The sequence below is a fragment of the Cryptotermes secundus genome, unplaced genomic scaffold (assembly GCF_002891405.2).
Source record: "Cryptotermes secundus unplaced genomic scaffold, Csec_1.0 scaffold618, whole genome shotgun sequence".
Taxonomy (NCBI): Eukaryota; Metazoa; Arthropoda; class Insecta; order Blattodea; family Kalotermitidae; genus Cryptotermes; species Cryptotermes secundus.
In genome coordinates, this window is record NW_019734973.1 from 1,143,442 (window position 1) to 1,158,754 (window position 15,313).

At 38.4% G+C, this 15,313-nt stretch overlaps 1 protein-coding gene across 3 annotated transcripts; it reads right to left on the reverse strand.

Moving 5' to 3' along the window:
• Positions 1–294: 294 nt before the first annotated feature.
• LOC111869147 lies at positions 295–14,219 on the reverse strand. Of its 3 annotated transcripts, none has more exons than XM_023860388.2 (5): positions 14,063–14,219; positions 10,896–11,218; positions 7,773–8,026; positions 7,007–7,223; positions 295–4,916 (listed from the first exon to the last, which is right to left on the reverse strand). In XM_023860388.2, the coding sequence occupies exons 1-5, from the start codon at positions 14,128–14,130 to the stop codon at positions 4,738–4,740; spliced, it is 1,041 nt and encodes a 346-aa protein (XP_023716156.1). In that variant the 5' UTR covers positions 14,131–14,219; the 3' UTR covers positions 295–4,737. The 3 variants fall into 3 exon arrangements, with proteins under 3 accessions (XP_023716156.1, XP_023716157.1, XP_033609186.1); XM_023860389.2 differs by lacking the exon at positions 14,063–14,219 and adding an exon at positions 13,914–14,006; XM_033753295.1 differs by lacking the exon at positions 14,063–14,219 and adding an exon at positions 11,317–11,364.
• Between the last annotated feature and the right edge of the window lie 1,094 nt (positions 14,220–15,313).

Genomic DNA, 15,313 nt, shown 5'->3' on the forward strand with positions numbered 1-15,313 from the left:
AATTTCTATTAAAAATCTTTAGTTCCCCAGTCTTAAAGTTAAAAAGACTGACCAACATTGGTATGGAACTACTGTAAAAGTTCCCACCTTTGTGTGTGTGTATGCATATAATGTATATTGGTGTCCAAGCTTCAATGCTAACATTATTAGTTCTGCTAACACTTAAAAATAGGAAGTGTTGCTTTCAAGGTTCAATGGTGTTCCATATATTGGCAGGAGAAGTCACCAGACAATGCATCTCCTCCATCACAGGCACAATTAGAAAAGACATGATAAAGACCAGGGTTGAGGGGAGAGGCGAATGCATTATATTTGAAGCTACCACATAGCCAAATGAGAAATATTAACACACTTCAGCTGCTTGTATGCTTGCAGAGTGCACAGCAAGAATGCAGAACACTTCTGAGAAAGTCACACTCTGCCAGTAATATATATGTATATAAGTAAAATGGTAAATTGCTCTCTCATCTATGCATTACACTGTGAAGGGTACTATATTTACTTGACTTTAAGACAATCCACACCTGCCTAATGGGAAACATTAAGAAAAAAATATTATTTATCCAAATTCTTAGGTACAATTCTCCATCACAAACCAAATAGTTTCCTTTACTACCTCTTCTGAGTGGTCCAGTTTAGGTCCCTAGAATACAACCTTTACGGAAACTGCAGCCAGAAACGGTCTTCTACACTGTACAAAGACTTAAAAAAAGTACATTCTCTCAATGTTGTACATCTTATTAGTATCTTCAGAGTACCAAAAAACCATTAACTCAAAATTGGCATTATATGCAGTTTCAAGGAATAGTCCCTCTTATTTCTGTGGCCTCACATAATCACATCATGTGATTACAATTACTGTGTTTCAAGACATTATCCATCATCCTATTTCTTATTTAAAACACACAACATTTCAAAGACTGGCTTCTGTCTCAGCCTTCACGTGAAACCTACTCAGCTGTGCCAAATCTCCAGACACCAGCACCAAAGCAAGATACAATATATAAACCAAGTACAGCATAAACCATCTGTGACAGTTAAGATAACTGTTATAAAAACATTAAAAAAACTCCTCACACATGAGGTTCAGCATCTATGTCCATGCACTGTTTCATGGATACTGTTGTTAAAATCAGAGTACTATCAGAAGAGAAGTTAACATTAAAGAAACAAATTATCTGTATGGTACCAACATAAAAACACAATTCACACATAATATACATGGGACAGAGCTGTAATTTCTGACTTCTGCTGCAATACTGGAAGTCCAGATGGGAGAAATGTCCATGCTGGGTTGACTGATCGGATGATTTGCCAGAGACATGTGAGTAGATTCCTTAATTTCCTGCAGGTGGTGTCTGGTTCAATCTGCAGAACCTTCGCTTTTTTCCAATAATTTTGTGGTCTCCTTCATACACATGTTGGACTAGCTTTGATTTTTCAAGCAGACCTTGGGTCAGGTTATATTTATGCTCCTTAATGCAAACTTCTTAAGGTCTATGCTTGTTTCACCAATTTCTGCCACGATCATGTAGGATATGGTGCACACACTGCTTCATCTGCTGGGCATCTCTAACTGCTGCCAGTTTTCATCACTGTCCCTTGGAGTGTATGTTTAGTTTTGAAAACGTTCCTGAAACTGAAATGGTTTCCAATGCATCTGAATTTTTTTCAGAGATACCCTTAACACCTGGGATAATGACTGTGCCCTAGTATATTGTGTCTGAAGAATGACAGTTGCTTCTTGGTGGCTTCATTATGGAGTCAACAAATTCTTATGGGTATTCATTAAGCATCAGATCATGTCTTACGTTCCTAATTTCCTTGCTAAAATCCTTCTGATCCTGAAATATGACCTTGGCTCTACTGATCAAACTATGAACCACCCTCCTTTCCATGTGATATGGGTAGGTTGACTTGAAGTTCAACAACAATAGCCGTGAAACAGTGCATCATGGACATGAGTGCTTACCCTCACATGCAGGGAGTTTTGTTTAATGTTTTTAATGGCTGGCTTAACTCTCATAAATGGTTTATATACCCTATCTTGTGTTGGTGCTGGTGTCTTGAGATAGGGACTAGCTCTATCGACCGGACCCAACTGAGAAGATTTCACCTGAAGACAGAGACAAATCCAGTCTCCAAAACGTTGCACATTTTAGATAAAAAAAAGAGGACAACGGATGTCCAGAAATACAATACCTGTATTAATTTAACATCATCACAAACTCTTAGGATCTTATTTACATCATGTGATTCATAATAACTTTTCAACAGGTTCAACTGTAATATCATAAACACATTTAAAAAAATCAACTCTTGAAACAATTAACATGATGTATACATATTAAATATTAGCACTACTACCATATACACTGATGGTGATCTTTCATGCTATTTCCAAATTAGATGGAAGCCATTAATTTCTATTGTTTTTAATTGACAGAAATTTAAATTTGCATTATGTTAATCACGAATGAAGTCAGATATCGTAACAGTGTACGGCAGTGTTACACACTTAGAATACATTGTTCCTCAGGAATTCTCTTCAGTTTCACTGGTGACAGCCAGTTGGTTGTTTGACAGTACTGGGAATGAAAGCATTAGTCTCATGGCCAGGGTTTCAAAGCTGACACCCTAAAACGTAATACGAACCATATGTGTCGGGTTGGAACATTTTTTGTAACATCACAGTGACCAGGCAATGTCTCTGCTGCAGCCACTGGAAGACACAGCTCGGGAAGGTTCGGGCATGTTTGATGTCTGCTCCTGTAAGATATGTAGCTGGCTGATCACAGTACAATTTAGTTTAATAAACAGCACACAAAAGTATTGAGTTCTTGAATAAATAACCATTCAAGATCAAATCCAGACTCCTTCGACGTTCTCCGAGGATCAACTTCCGCCCATGTTAGTTAAACCTGAGTCTCTCAGTGAGATGCAGTGTCAATATGCCTTACAACACTTTTACAATCACCACAAAATGTGTCCATGCATCTACAAACTATGCAAGATCTGGCTTAACTGTGATGTTCCACTTCCACAATCACTCTCTTTGGTTAACACGAAGAAGATGCTGGAAATGCAGGATGATGTCTGCTGGATACTGTAGAGCCTGTAGTTATATGGTGATAGCTCCAAAATTACAGAACTGAATGAACCGTGTGTCAGCATTCCAGTAATGATAATTACAATACATGGATTACCATTGTGGAAATATCCACATATTTCTACTATATATCTTATTTATCAGGAAAAAAGGCACTGTACAAAACATATGGCAATGAATGCTAGGTAGCAGTGTCTTGTTTCATTGTCACCAATTTGCTGCAAGCAAGTTTAGTGACTGCAACTTACTGCTACAGTCACTAAGGTTGTAGCAATTTCACATTTTGTCAGACAGTTTACAAACACCAGATGTGAAGAGTGAACTGGACATAAGTATGCCAAAGTTTAATATTCAGCCCTTTTTATATGTCTGCCTGTGCACCATCCACATGGCACAACTATTGTGGGATGGAGATTTAATTTTCATGCCTTTCCTGCAGAACTAATACTATATTTAAATGTGGGTGTCAAGAAGTATCAGAATTATTGAATGTGTATTTTCCCAGGCGCAATGATGTTACACCGCAACAGTGGTAGCTGTCATGTAACTGGCTTTCTAAGGAGTCCGTGCCACAACCGCTGCGATGAATCACTTGGTAAACATGTTCCAACAATATAGGCTGTTTTCTGCATGGTCAGTGTGGAAGCTATATAATGACAGATACAGACAGAACAGATTTCAGTATCTTGGAGTATTTGAGCATGTTTAAGTGACAGCCACGGGAAGTTCATCGTGTGAAAACTTGGCATGTGATTGAAACACTTTAATTACGTGTAATACTTGGAGTGATTTGAAGATCCAGTTTCTGCATGGAGATCCATTGCTAGACGACTAGTGGAAGACAGAGAATCCTAGTGCATGTGCAATGGTGAACTAGAAAGTGCGTAAATCAGCAGCGGCACTATATTGCATGTATTAGAATGTAATTAAAAGAGTGTGTAACCAAGTGCTAATAAATCCAATCATCCGAATTAGAACCCGTCATTTCATCACGCGTACCCCGCTACACATGACAATATTTTTCTTCAATTGGAGATATAAAAAATCTTTGTCCTATAGTCAGTTAAAGAGTACAGAGGTCGTATAGAATTTCATGCATTCTCAACTTCAGCAGCAGGTGGAAGTAAACGGTCTGTTTCCTACTGAACCTGTCCCCACCCCCAGAAAAAGTCTGTGATGTATCCATTGGGTTCCTACCAAGAGCTGCTCTAAACATGGCAGTGAAGAGAAAGTTATCATCACTTCTGAGAATCAAGCCCCAACCATCATTTTCATTCATCAGTAATACAACAGTAATTCACTTTACTGACAAAATTATTATAGTTTTCAATTCATGCTTATGTAAGTACTCCTCTCAAATCTTTCTATAACTTTTGCATATTACAATGACCTTGTACTCAAGTTACTGGATAAGTAACCTGTCCTTCACATGTTGAGTTTCAATTGCTACAGGACACATGACACACAATGGAAGACATATGAACAGGTGCAGGGTAGAGTTAACAATGTGTGTTAGACCAACTTATTGCTTAAAGAATCAATACTGTATCTAAAAATATAAATATAAAAAAGGAACCCAAACAAGTGAAAATATGATCAATGAGTTGTGCTGTTCTTACATATGGGGTTCAGTCTTCTTTGGTCTGATACCTATCAGCAATGTGGTGGAGCATGTATTCGAGTGCTGATGAGGTGGTGGTGGCAAACAGTTGGCGCCACATGTATTCATGGAGAAGTATACTTCCTTTAGGCTTCTGTAACTCTTGTACTTCTTCACATACCTCTACAGCTGACTGCCATATGGTTTCTGCATACCAGGGAAACAAGTACCACAGTTATAAAGGAGAAATGTACACCAATGGTTCTTAGAATCTACACTCTCATTATAAGCGCAGTAGCTATTTAACAAAATCAATGAGGTGGATTGGCCTTCAAAAGTTGACAGTTACTCAGCTAGTCAGAGGATCCTTGTTTTATGGAACCTGAACACAGACTATCATGTCCACAGAAACCTATTCCAAGACATTTAAACTCAGTTCATACTCACATCATCTTCCATCTACACTTACTTTTCCCTTCACGTTTTCAAAGTAAAATTTTATGTGCAATTCTAATGTCCTCCATGAATACTACATGTCCATCCCATCCTCATTTTAATCTTTCTTACAACAGCAGATGAAATACTGGGAAACTCTTTTTGTAATAGGGTGTGTGACTTATGTAATAAAATCGAAAAGGAACTGTGTGGTGGCCAATTTGCTCTTTCATTGTCACCACAAACTGGTTAAGTAGTTCTCACATGAAATTTAATAAATAAAGGTAATGAACTCCAAATTATGTTCTCTGACCTGTCTCAGGCATTCGAACTGAAACATTTAGTCTCCCACTTGGTAGCACAGATACTTGGGTATTGTTCAAGATCTCTAAATTCAGGACTGGAACATGGAACCAACAACCAACAACGTGAATTAATCATCTGAATATAATTTATATAAGTACAATAAGAAGCTTGTACTCTTCTCCAAGTATAACTAGAATGATAAAGTGAAGGAGGATGAGATTGGCAGGGCATGTAGCATAAATGGGCGCGAGGAGGGATGCATGTTGGATATTGGTGGGAAAGCCGGACAGAAGGAGACCACTGGGCAGACCAACACATGGGTGGGTGGACAATATTAAACTGGATCTTGAGAGAGATAGGATGTGATGGTATAGATTGGATTGATCTGGCTCAGGATAGGGACCAGTGGAGGGTTCTTGTGAACATGGTAATGAACCTCTGGGTTGTATAAAATGCTAGGAAGTTCTTCAGTAGCTGCACAATTGGCAGCTTCTCAAGAAGGGCTTAGCTCTATGAATGAATGTACATTAAGAATTTGAATATGTTGATACACTGTAATTTGTTCCAGCTTGTAAGACTCGAGGTTCTTGCAGTGGTGGCTACAGAGAGTTCTATCTTCTAGATATAATGCCATATAGACTGATGTTTTGGAGCTACATGTTGTCTCCACCTTCAGGGTTGAACAATTAGACAGGCAAGAAATCAAGATGAAACAGGTAGCAAGCAGAACCAGCCAGAGCTTTACTCACTGCCTGCTTCATGCTGGTGTCTTGCCTGGCCTGTTCTTTCAACCTGAAGCGAAATGTTTCTCAGAAATGCTGGTTGGCTTTCAATGGTCTAGACAGTATTATATCCCACAAGCCAGAACTCTCTTACTCTTACTTGTTAGGCCAGTTAATTCAGCTGCCCCTAATCCTTGGTCTGATATAATCCCCTAATACTGTGTTGATAATTCTCCCTCCTCCTTAACATACAATTCATTGGCCTGACTTCTGGTCCTAAATTCATCTAACAATTTAACTGTCTTCAGATTACTTCCTGACATGAACTTATGAACACAAAGCAGTCCTTTCTGTGGCTCTCAATGCTGGCTCAGTCAGAATAACAATCACTTGCTTACAATCAACATGAAGGTGCTTAGGAATTCATCAGCTTCTAGCTTCTAGCTTCTATGTTCTTCCGGCTTCTCATTCCACTTCTCGTTCAGGGCGAGGGATGAGGACCCTGCAGGCTGCCTGACATGGACAGTCCGCAGACATTGCAATCCAAAAATCGCCAGCCAAGATTATTATACATTCCCAGCTTCTATACTGAAAAGTAGCTGATGCTGCAAGTCTCCTTCTTATGCTGAGTAAATATCACATGCTGGCTTGACCTGCTTACAACTATTGTAATCTGTCTAGGTTTTATAAGTGATACTACCATGAAATGTACACTTATTAGGTCAACAATACTGCATTTCCTAAAAGATTCATGTTTTATTTCTCCCCCTTTCCAACCCACTAAAAAAAAAAAGGCATCTTAAACCAAAAATTTAAGCATTACTCAACACTCACCAAGGTTTTCCTGTATGCGCCTTGTGCCTGGAAGATCAAGTTCCATGAGTGTCTCTACACTGATCACACTTGGGTATCCAGGCAGTTCCTTAACCACATCAAAACAGCAACACAAGGCTCTGTCATTAGCAACTAATGTTGAACCTGGCCGTACCTGTCGCTGTACATACTTCACTGCCTCCTCCACCACACCTGGTTTAGGACTGCCAGGTTGGTCCTTCAAACATTAACAAGTGCTTGTGTGGTTTTTTTAATTATGAAACTATGCAGTTTTAAAGATGAATTTTGAGATGGATACTGATGTTTCAGAAGAACATGCAGCCTTCACCTTCATTTTAACCTGAGGATGATGGCAACATACTCCTCTGAAACCGTGATTTCCACAGAGTGACTGATAAGGTTCCCAGACTTAACTCCATAAGATTTCCTCTTTTGGAGATATATCGCACCAATACCTCAAAATTTCAATAAACTCAAAGGCAGAATCCAAGGTGCATGGGAATCAGTTACGTACAAACGTTGTGCAGTCTATGAAATGTGACTGACTGTCCTATTTTGATATGTGTACAGCAACCAATGGTTCTCATATTCAGAACATACAAAGAGCAACAAGAAGCTGTGTACATTGTTCATTATGTTCCAATACTTTACAGTGGTTACCTTAGGTCACTCTAAATTTTAATATGCTTGTAAGAAAAGAACTTCTGTAATGACCCTATATTACAGTAAGTAACATGGGGGGGAGAGAGAGAGAGAGAAATATTACCTGGATGATTCTTGCCCAGATACGTGCTGGCATGCAACTTGTGTCAGCAATACACAATATCTTTTTCTGAGTCTTCTTCTTGAGTCCATCCTTGTCAGGAGGAGTTGATGTCATGTACCCATCTGGGTACACATCAATTACCACTACAGCTCCATCCCCACCAAGCAGCCAGTCGTGGTAGTGGTCCAACACATATCTGCTTGCCACGTCCCCACACTGGTCATATACTTTCTTAACTATGTGCGTTTTCAAATCTGCAATGTCAAAAAAAATATGTTGTGCCTCTTGCCTCTTATATCAAGCAAGTGAACATCCAAGTACTCATAATCAACGAGGTTCTCAGAGCTGTGACTATGGAGAGAACTGTTTCCTGGAATGTGGCATTGTGTACTTTGATAGATCACTGCCAATGTTTCAGAGGATTCTGCAGCCTCTATCCACAAGGAAGACGAGTACTTTCAGCATCATTTCCCTGAAGACAATTAACTTCAAACTTTCATTTAACTCTCCAAGCATATGTATAAAAAAATAACATCAAAGGGCTGCATGTCCTGTTTTATTCCTGGGTTATTCAATGACATTTTCAACTGTTTATAGAGCACAGCATGACAAGATGATACTGAAAAATGAATTGGTAGGGATGTGGAAGGAAGTCATCATGACTTATGTGAGGTACTATACCATTATTTACTGAGGAACAAAGCAAAAAACTTCATCAGGATAGATAGTCTTGAGCTGAGATATGAGCCTGGAACCACCAAACACACTGCAAGAGTGCTAAAAACTTTATTTCAGCATCCACTGCATATCCTGCTGTTTTACGCTGGTGTGAAAGTTGGTCTCTCACTCTAAGGGGGGATCTGCACTGAAGGTACGTACCATGTGGCACAATACTTAACATGACAAACTAGTGCAACTCTGCTGCCAAGAAAATCTCTGGATATGAAGAGATTACTGTAAAACTGGTGAAACCGTAAAAACCCAACAACAAATTCCTGACAGATTCATATGTTGTGACAACTATATGTAGCTCACTACACAGACTTCGCCACTTCCAAAACTACTCTCTTTCATAAAGGTTTCCGAATGTCTTCTGCTTGGTTTTTTAAATATGGATTTTAGATATCAGAGTCCCATTGGGTCAGGCCTAAATAATAATAATAAATATCAATATTTTTATTTCTATGGTTTGTGCTCTTTCAAGTGGTTGAACACATTTCTACGGTTCATGGTATGATTCCTTAGACATCGGATATACCTCATGAAGCTGCAAACCTGATGCATCTTTTCTGCAACGTAAGGTTGGACCCAGTGCTTCTTTTCATGTGTCTCCTCCTAATTTAATACTTATTTGCAACAGCTAATAAATCGTAGATTCTAAAGCATTCTGACGATGGTGGATGACACACAAAATTATTGGGGTTTTGGACTTTTTCCAGACGATGGAAAAAGTCCAAAAACCCCAGTAATTCTGTGCAGCTAATAAGTCCTCACAAAACGTGTCAATATTCAGATACCTCGGAATCACGGCAGCAAATGAAAGTAAAATTTAAAATGAAAAGAAGTGAAGATTAAACTCAGAATACTTCTTACCATTCCGATCAGAAAATTCAATTTTTTGCATTCCATTTAAATCTATAACAATGAAAATATTATTTTACCTATTGTTTCACTGGGATGTGAAACTCAGCCTCACATTAAGGGAAGAACACAAATTAAGGGTGTTTTAAGAATGGACGATGAGGTGAATATTTTCACTAAAGAGGAGTAGGAAGTAACAGATGGGAGGAGAAAATTGAACTATGAAAACATTCACAATTTGTATTTTTCACCAAAGATTATTAGGGTGAATGCAGAGAGAATGAGATGGGAAGGACATATAGTAAATATCATACAAAAGTTTAGCCTGAAACCTACAAGGAAGAAATGACTTGTGGGACCTCACTATACACGAGAAGAACTTTCAAGTTCAATAAGAAACAGGGAATTTCTTGGCTAGCTGCATGATTATTAGCTTCACAAGTAGCCTGCTCCACAGAATTAGTTAATTAGTCAGCAAGAATGAACACCATGAAATCCTTATTGGATGGAACCATTTGCATACTAATTGCAAACATGTCTGTATCTTTGGTGTAGTTCCTAACAGATGAACATGTCTGAGAACACACTACTGAACATAGGAAATAATGGGAGGATAGAAATTTTATGAATTGCTTCATAATTTGCATTGTGCATCAAGTTCTGATACACCAGCTTGATCATGGAGGATGAGAATGGGATGGGAACCAGTTGTAAGTACAGTAGAACTTGGTTATAACGTCATCAAAGGGATCTAAAAATAGTGTCGTTATAAACGAATGTCGTTGTAACCGAAATGGGCACTTCCACAGTAGCCTTATGTTAGTCACGTAAAAATCTACCAAAAACCGAGTTAAAATGTTGCATTTTTTAGTGAAATACGTAGTTAAGTACAGACTAACGTAACATTAACGTGGAATTGCCCAAATGTGTAATATCAAAGACATATTACAGCGCTTTTCACTGACAATACACACCGCACTAATACTGTATATTAAAGGTAGGCTGACTCACCAAATTACAGTAGATTACATCAATTGTTGTGCCTTACTGTACCTAGATACGAGTACAGTAATCAGTTATCTTCATCTGTTTCCTGTTACTTGCCCAATATACACTTTCTAAATTATGTTCAATGACCATATCAGAGAAATTCAGGAATGAAAATGACGTTACATGCGAGGTTGATGCATTTGTGCATGTTGTACTAAGCAAGGTATAAAAACAGTTGCTTTATGAGGAATTAGTTCATACCATTGAATATTTGACGCAATAGGCAAGGTGTCGCAGAAACCGATGTTGCTATAACCAAGTTTTACTGTATTTTGGAAGTAAAATTTTCCATCAGTTCATATCCTAAGGAGATGAATTAAAGCCCATATCCTCACATGACATTATTTTCAGACTCATTTTAATGTTATCCTCCAATCTGCATCTATCTCTCCCAGACTGTATCTTCGTTTCATGCTTTCTGGCTGAAATCCTGTATGAATTTCTTATCATTCCCATGTGTGACTGAGTATACGCTTTAGATTTTATACTTACTCAAATTATTTGCTGCAACTTCCACCGGCATTCTCTCACACCAACTTAATATTGCTTGAATGACAACTTTCAGCTCACATTTTACAGGCATGAAAAATGAGCCATCACGAATAGAAACTTTCTTGGGACAGGCAGTACAAGACCAGTTGTATTTGTCAACCACTCTGGCCTTACTCCATTCCATTTTGCCTCCTTTGCAATTTGAGTTGGAGCACTTCAATCCTCGCCTCAAGAGCCCCATCTGTTTCAACCATTCACATAATTCTCCCTCATGTCCAGCATTTAACATAGGCCGTATCACCATGTGAAAATATTCACACTCTCTGGAAATAAAGAAATATATGACAACATACCAGTGTAATCATTCGTATCAGGGATCCTCAGCATATCCATTTTACGGGAAATTTATCATTTCAAATACCTGTAACTTCATCTTGTGAAGAGTCTGTAATTTTGCTTTGTGCAGAACAAACTTCTTGGCTGCTTTTTACTATAAAATATAGGTGGCACTCATTTTACAAACACCTGATTTACAAATTTTGGCTATAATGAACTATATTAATTTGTACCCAATTTACTTACTTAATTTAAATTTTGCTACAATGAACAACTAATGTTAATGAGTTTGGCGATTATTAAAAGTAAAGTAATGGGAATGCCATTTAAGATTTCTGAATTTTCCACCTTAGTCAGGTTTTATGGAACAAATTACCTATACAAATCAAGGGAAACCTGCACTGTGATATCCTGCTTCAAAAAAAGGTTACTGTTTTCTAGAATGTCTAGCCTAAAGACGGTGGCAGTGGTTTCCTCTGAAAAGCTGGTAATTATTTATCACACCTCATGGTGTCATATTCTAGAACACAATATTCTTCACAGTCACCACTATAAAAGGTAAAGTCCCTGTGCTTAACTAATTAAGCACTACACCATGAAGTCATATGGGGAAATGGATGTACAGATCCACATTTTCTTGACCTCTTTTCAAAGACTACCGCAGTTATCATCTTAGGAATCAAGTCGAAGTCACAAGAGCTTAAGTCCGGGGAGTATGGTGGATGGTACAGCACTTCCCAGCCCCATCGATCGAACAAATCAGCTACAGCTTGCGCTGCATGCGACCAAGCACTGTCCTGCAAAATGATGGGTGGGTTCTGCAGAAAGTGTCACTGCTTCTTTCTCAAAGCTGGTCGCAGGTTGTGTTCCAAAAATGAACAGTAATACTGCACACTGACAGTCTGCTGTCGGGGAATGGTATGCGTTAGGATAACACCATCACAGTCGTACATGAGAATCACCATAACTTTCACATTTCTGGGGTTCTGACAAACTTTTAATTTTCGTGGTGACCTGTAATGATGCCATTTGTTGGATTTGTGTTTCATTTGTGGCTCGTACAATTTGGCCCCTGTCTCATCCAGCGTAATGATATGGTGTAAGAAAGCCTCTCGTTCGTGCAGCGAGCAGCGTCATATCATAGCCATTTTTGCATTTCCATCAAATCATGTTGAACCCATCGTGATGTAATTTTTCTCATGCCCAGGCGTTCCTTCAGAACGTGAAGCACAGTCGTATGCTCTAATCCTGTCTTGTGCCAGCTCACAAATCATATGGCATCGATCACTCTCCAGTAACGCGGAAAGAGCATACACTTCTTCTTCACTGACACTAGGATGACCTGGCCGACACATGTCTACCACATTTTGGCATCTCTCGTTGAAGATTTTTACCCACCTTGCCACTGTTCTGTCAATGCAGATTCCCTGCAAGCCTCTTGAAGACCTTGATGACACTGTCATGCTGTACGGCCTCTGGCACATTCAATCTTTATCCAACTCTGTTGTTCTTGTTTCAAAAACATTGTGACAACACTACATTAGACCACCAGCTGACACGAGGCTGTTCTTCTCGTCACTGCGCATGGGTGTGATGTGGGGAGAGAGAGTCCATTTGCTCTGAGGTAAGGTAGGTATGTAACTAACGTGTGGTATAAGCGACATTATTTGGTTCGGTTGCATGGTGTCTCTACAACAGTGTTGCCACTATTAAAGTTCCAACCCTCATACATAATGTTCTTATAAAGCCATAACAAAATTTACAACTGCAGCTAAATTTTTCAGAAGCACCTATGTTAAATTGAGCCAACTTGCAAAAACTGTGCATGGACATAGCTATATTTTAAATACTTCTTGAACCCAGCAATGAACCTTCAGGTTCCATAAAATATTGGGAAATTCTTGGGTAGCTGAGTAACTGGCAACTTCTCAAAAAAGACTCAGCTCCATGGAGTTAGTTAGAAGTAGGTGACCCCCTTACAGTAGGTCACAACCCATAGTTCCAGAAACCACACAAAAAGAAACATGAACTATTAAACTGGCTTGAACCTAAATTTTGTGGGTAATATTTCGTCCACAACAGGTGTAATAACTTTACTGCCAAAACATAGTCACCAGAACATTTTTATGAGAAATGGGTCAAATCAGAAGCTGGCATTTGTGTAAAATTATTCCCTGAATGTCTAGGTGACAAAATACATGTGGCCTAGTTCAGTGTATGAACAGGGGTGGCACAATTCACAATCAATATGGCACTTCTCCATATCAATTCATCATTCAACTACTAGAACAGAAGGAAATCACAGAAAATCTACAGATTTTTTTTATGTGTCTCATTTAAGTTTCTGCTATACTCCGCTGGGATTTACGGAAAGCAGAACACATATTTAGAGCCGAGAGTTACATAAACATTTGCCCTACTGTAATCTAAAATTTTGAATTGGCGTCATGTTAAAGTAAACAGGGGTTAAAAAGTAGGCCAATGATATCCGTAACAATCAGTGAAAATTCCGAAATCAAACATAAACAACAAATTTCCTCCTGGAATGAAACCACGAATACAACACAAACTATGTCTATGAAAATGCAATAGATTCTAAAATGGGGCAAATATTGCCTTATGGTCACGTCATTTTGGAGTCGTCGGAAGTAACTGACGTAACACTGGTAGAAATGACCAGACCTTTATATTTACAAAAGTCGGGTGTTCAGAACTCCAAGCCAATCTACTACCTGCGTACATGAGTAGAAACCAGAAAATATAATAATAGCTACGACTTCCGTGTTCTTAACAATAAGGCCATGACATTCTCTTGTTTTGGTTCATTTTACCTTGTCTCCGCTTCTTTTGATGAAGCAGGATGTTCCGTGCTAGAAGTTTCGGCTATTTCCCCATTCATGTTGCAGTTTTCAGGAAATTATAAAGTTATAAATATTTTCACTGAGAAGAAAATAAATAAAGAAACAAATGTCTATGTAACAAAATTAAATAACTAAGTCGCCATTATTGTTACTTTAGTACAGTGCGGTAAGAATTTGAACTACGAATATAAGCGTGAATAGGGGAGATCTGTCGATACCCCATGCGATCGATATTAAATCCTGGTGAACGAAGAAATAGGCGGCAAATATAAAAGTTAACAAGACCGTAATATGACGGGTGCTATCTTTCAGGATATGGTACAGTATAGATCGGTTAGGTTCACAGGCGTTCCGAAGAAATATACTGCCTCTGCCATCAGGGTTGAGGAGTAATCCAAGTAAGTAACATGCAAGAAGCAGCTCTACATTCTCTTTCTTGCTGCTTATTTCCTTGGTTTACATTTCAGCCTCAAATATGAAGGTAGTGTGTTCATCCGAAACGTCGATGAACCTCTAGTAAGCTCAGAAGGTAACCAACAATAAGTAGACTCTGCTTCTTGTTGTTACTTGCTTAGCTTAATTCTATCTGAAGATTAGGCAGTCTGTTTCCCCTAAACGCAAGTAAACTTCTGCAGGACTATGCAGTGTCACAGCTCAGGAGACAGCATTTTTCAGTCACCTCTTTACAAACCTTAAATCCCAAAAGGCCAATTACTCAGTGTATGTTTATTTGACAAATGGAATTTTAAACGAAATAATTAAGACTACAATGAATTCGCCCCTTATAACAAAGAAACATGAAATTCATATGCATGTATTCACTATGTGATGACATCAAATCCTTGAGGAGTCAAAATTATATAGGTCTAAATAATAAACAAAGAGTATTAAGGCTTTTTTATTACTACTACATTTCCTAAACGAAAATTATATATATATTCTTTAATATATGATTCAAAGTCATATCAAAATATAAATATCTACATGCAGAGGAGCAGATTTTTCAGCATCTCCTATAATCTTCGAAGTGTAACTACTTCATTCCAAACGTTAACAGCCATCAGACTCTCTGACTGAGCAGAAAAATTCACATCTGCCTTGCAGGCAGAAGTGCAATGATCATCATGAACTGGACACATTAATACCTGTGGCATTCTTAAATTCGTTTTGCTTTTCATCAGACCGTTCACCAGTTAATGACTGTATACATAACGTGTATGG

Coding starts and splice junctions, on each gene's coding strand:
- LOC111869147 (XM_023860388.2), bottom strand. CDS start 14,130: ATGAATGGGGAAATAGCCGAAACTTCTAGCACGGAACATCCTGCTTCA. Junction 11,219..14,062: donor TCAAAAGAAGCGGAGACAAG/GTAAAATGAACC, acceptor CTTTATTTCCAG/AGAGTGTGAATATTTTCACA. Junction 7,224..7,772: donor TCTGGGCAAGAATCATCCAG/GTAATATTTCTC, acceptor TAATGTTTGAAG/GACCAACCTGGCAGTCCTAA.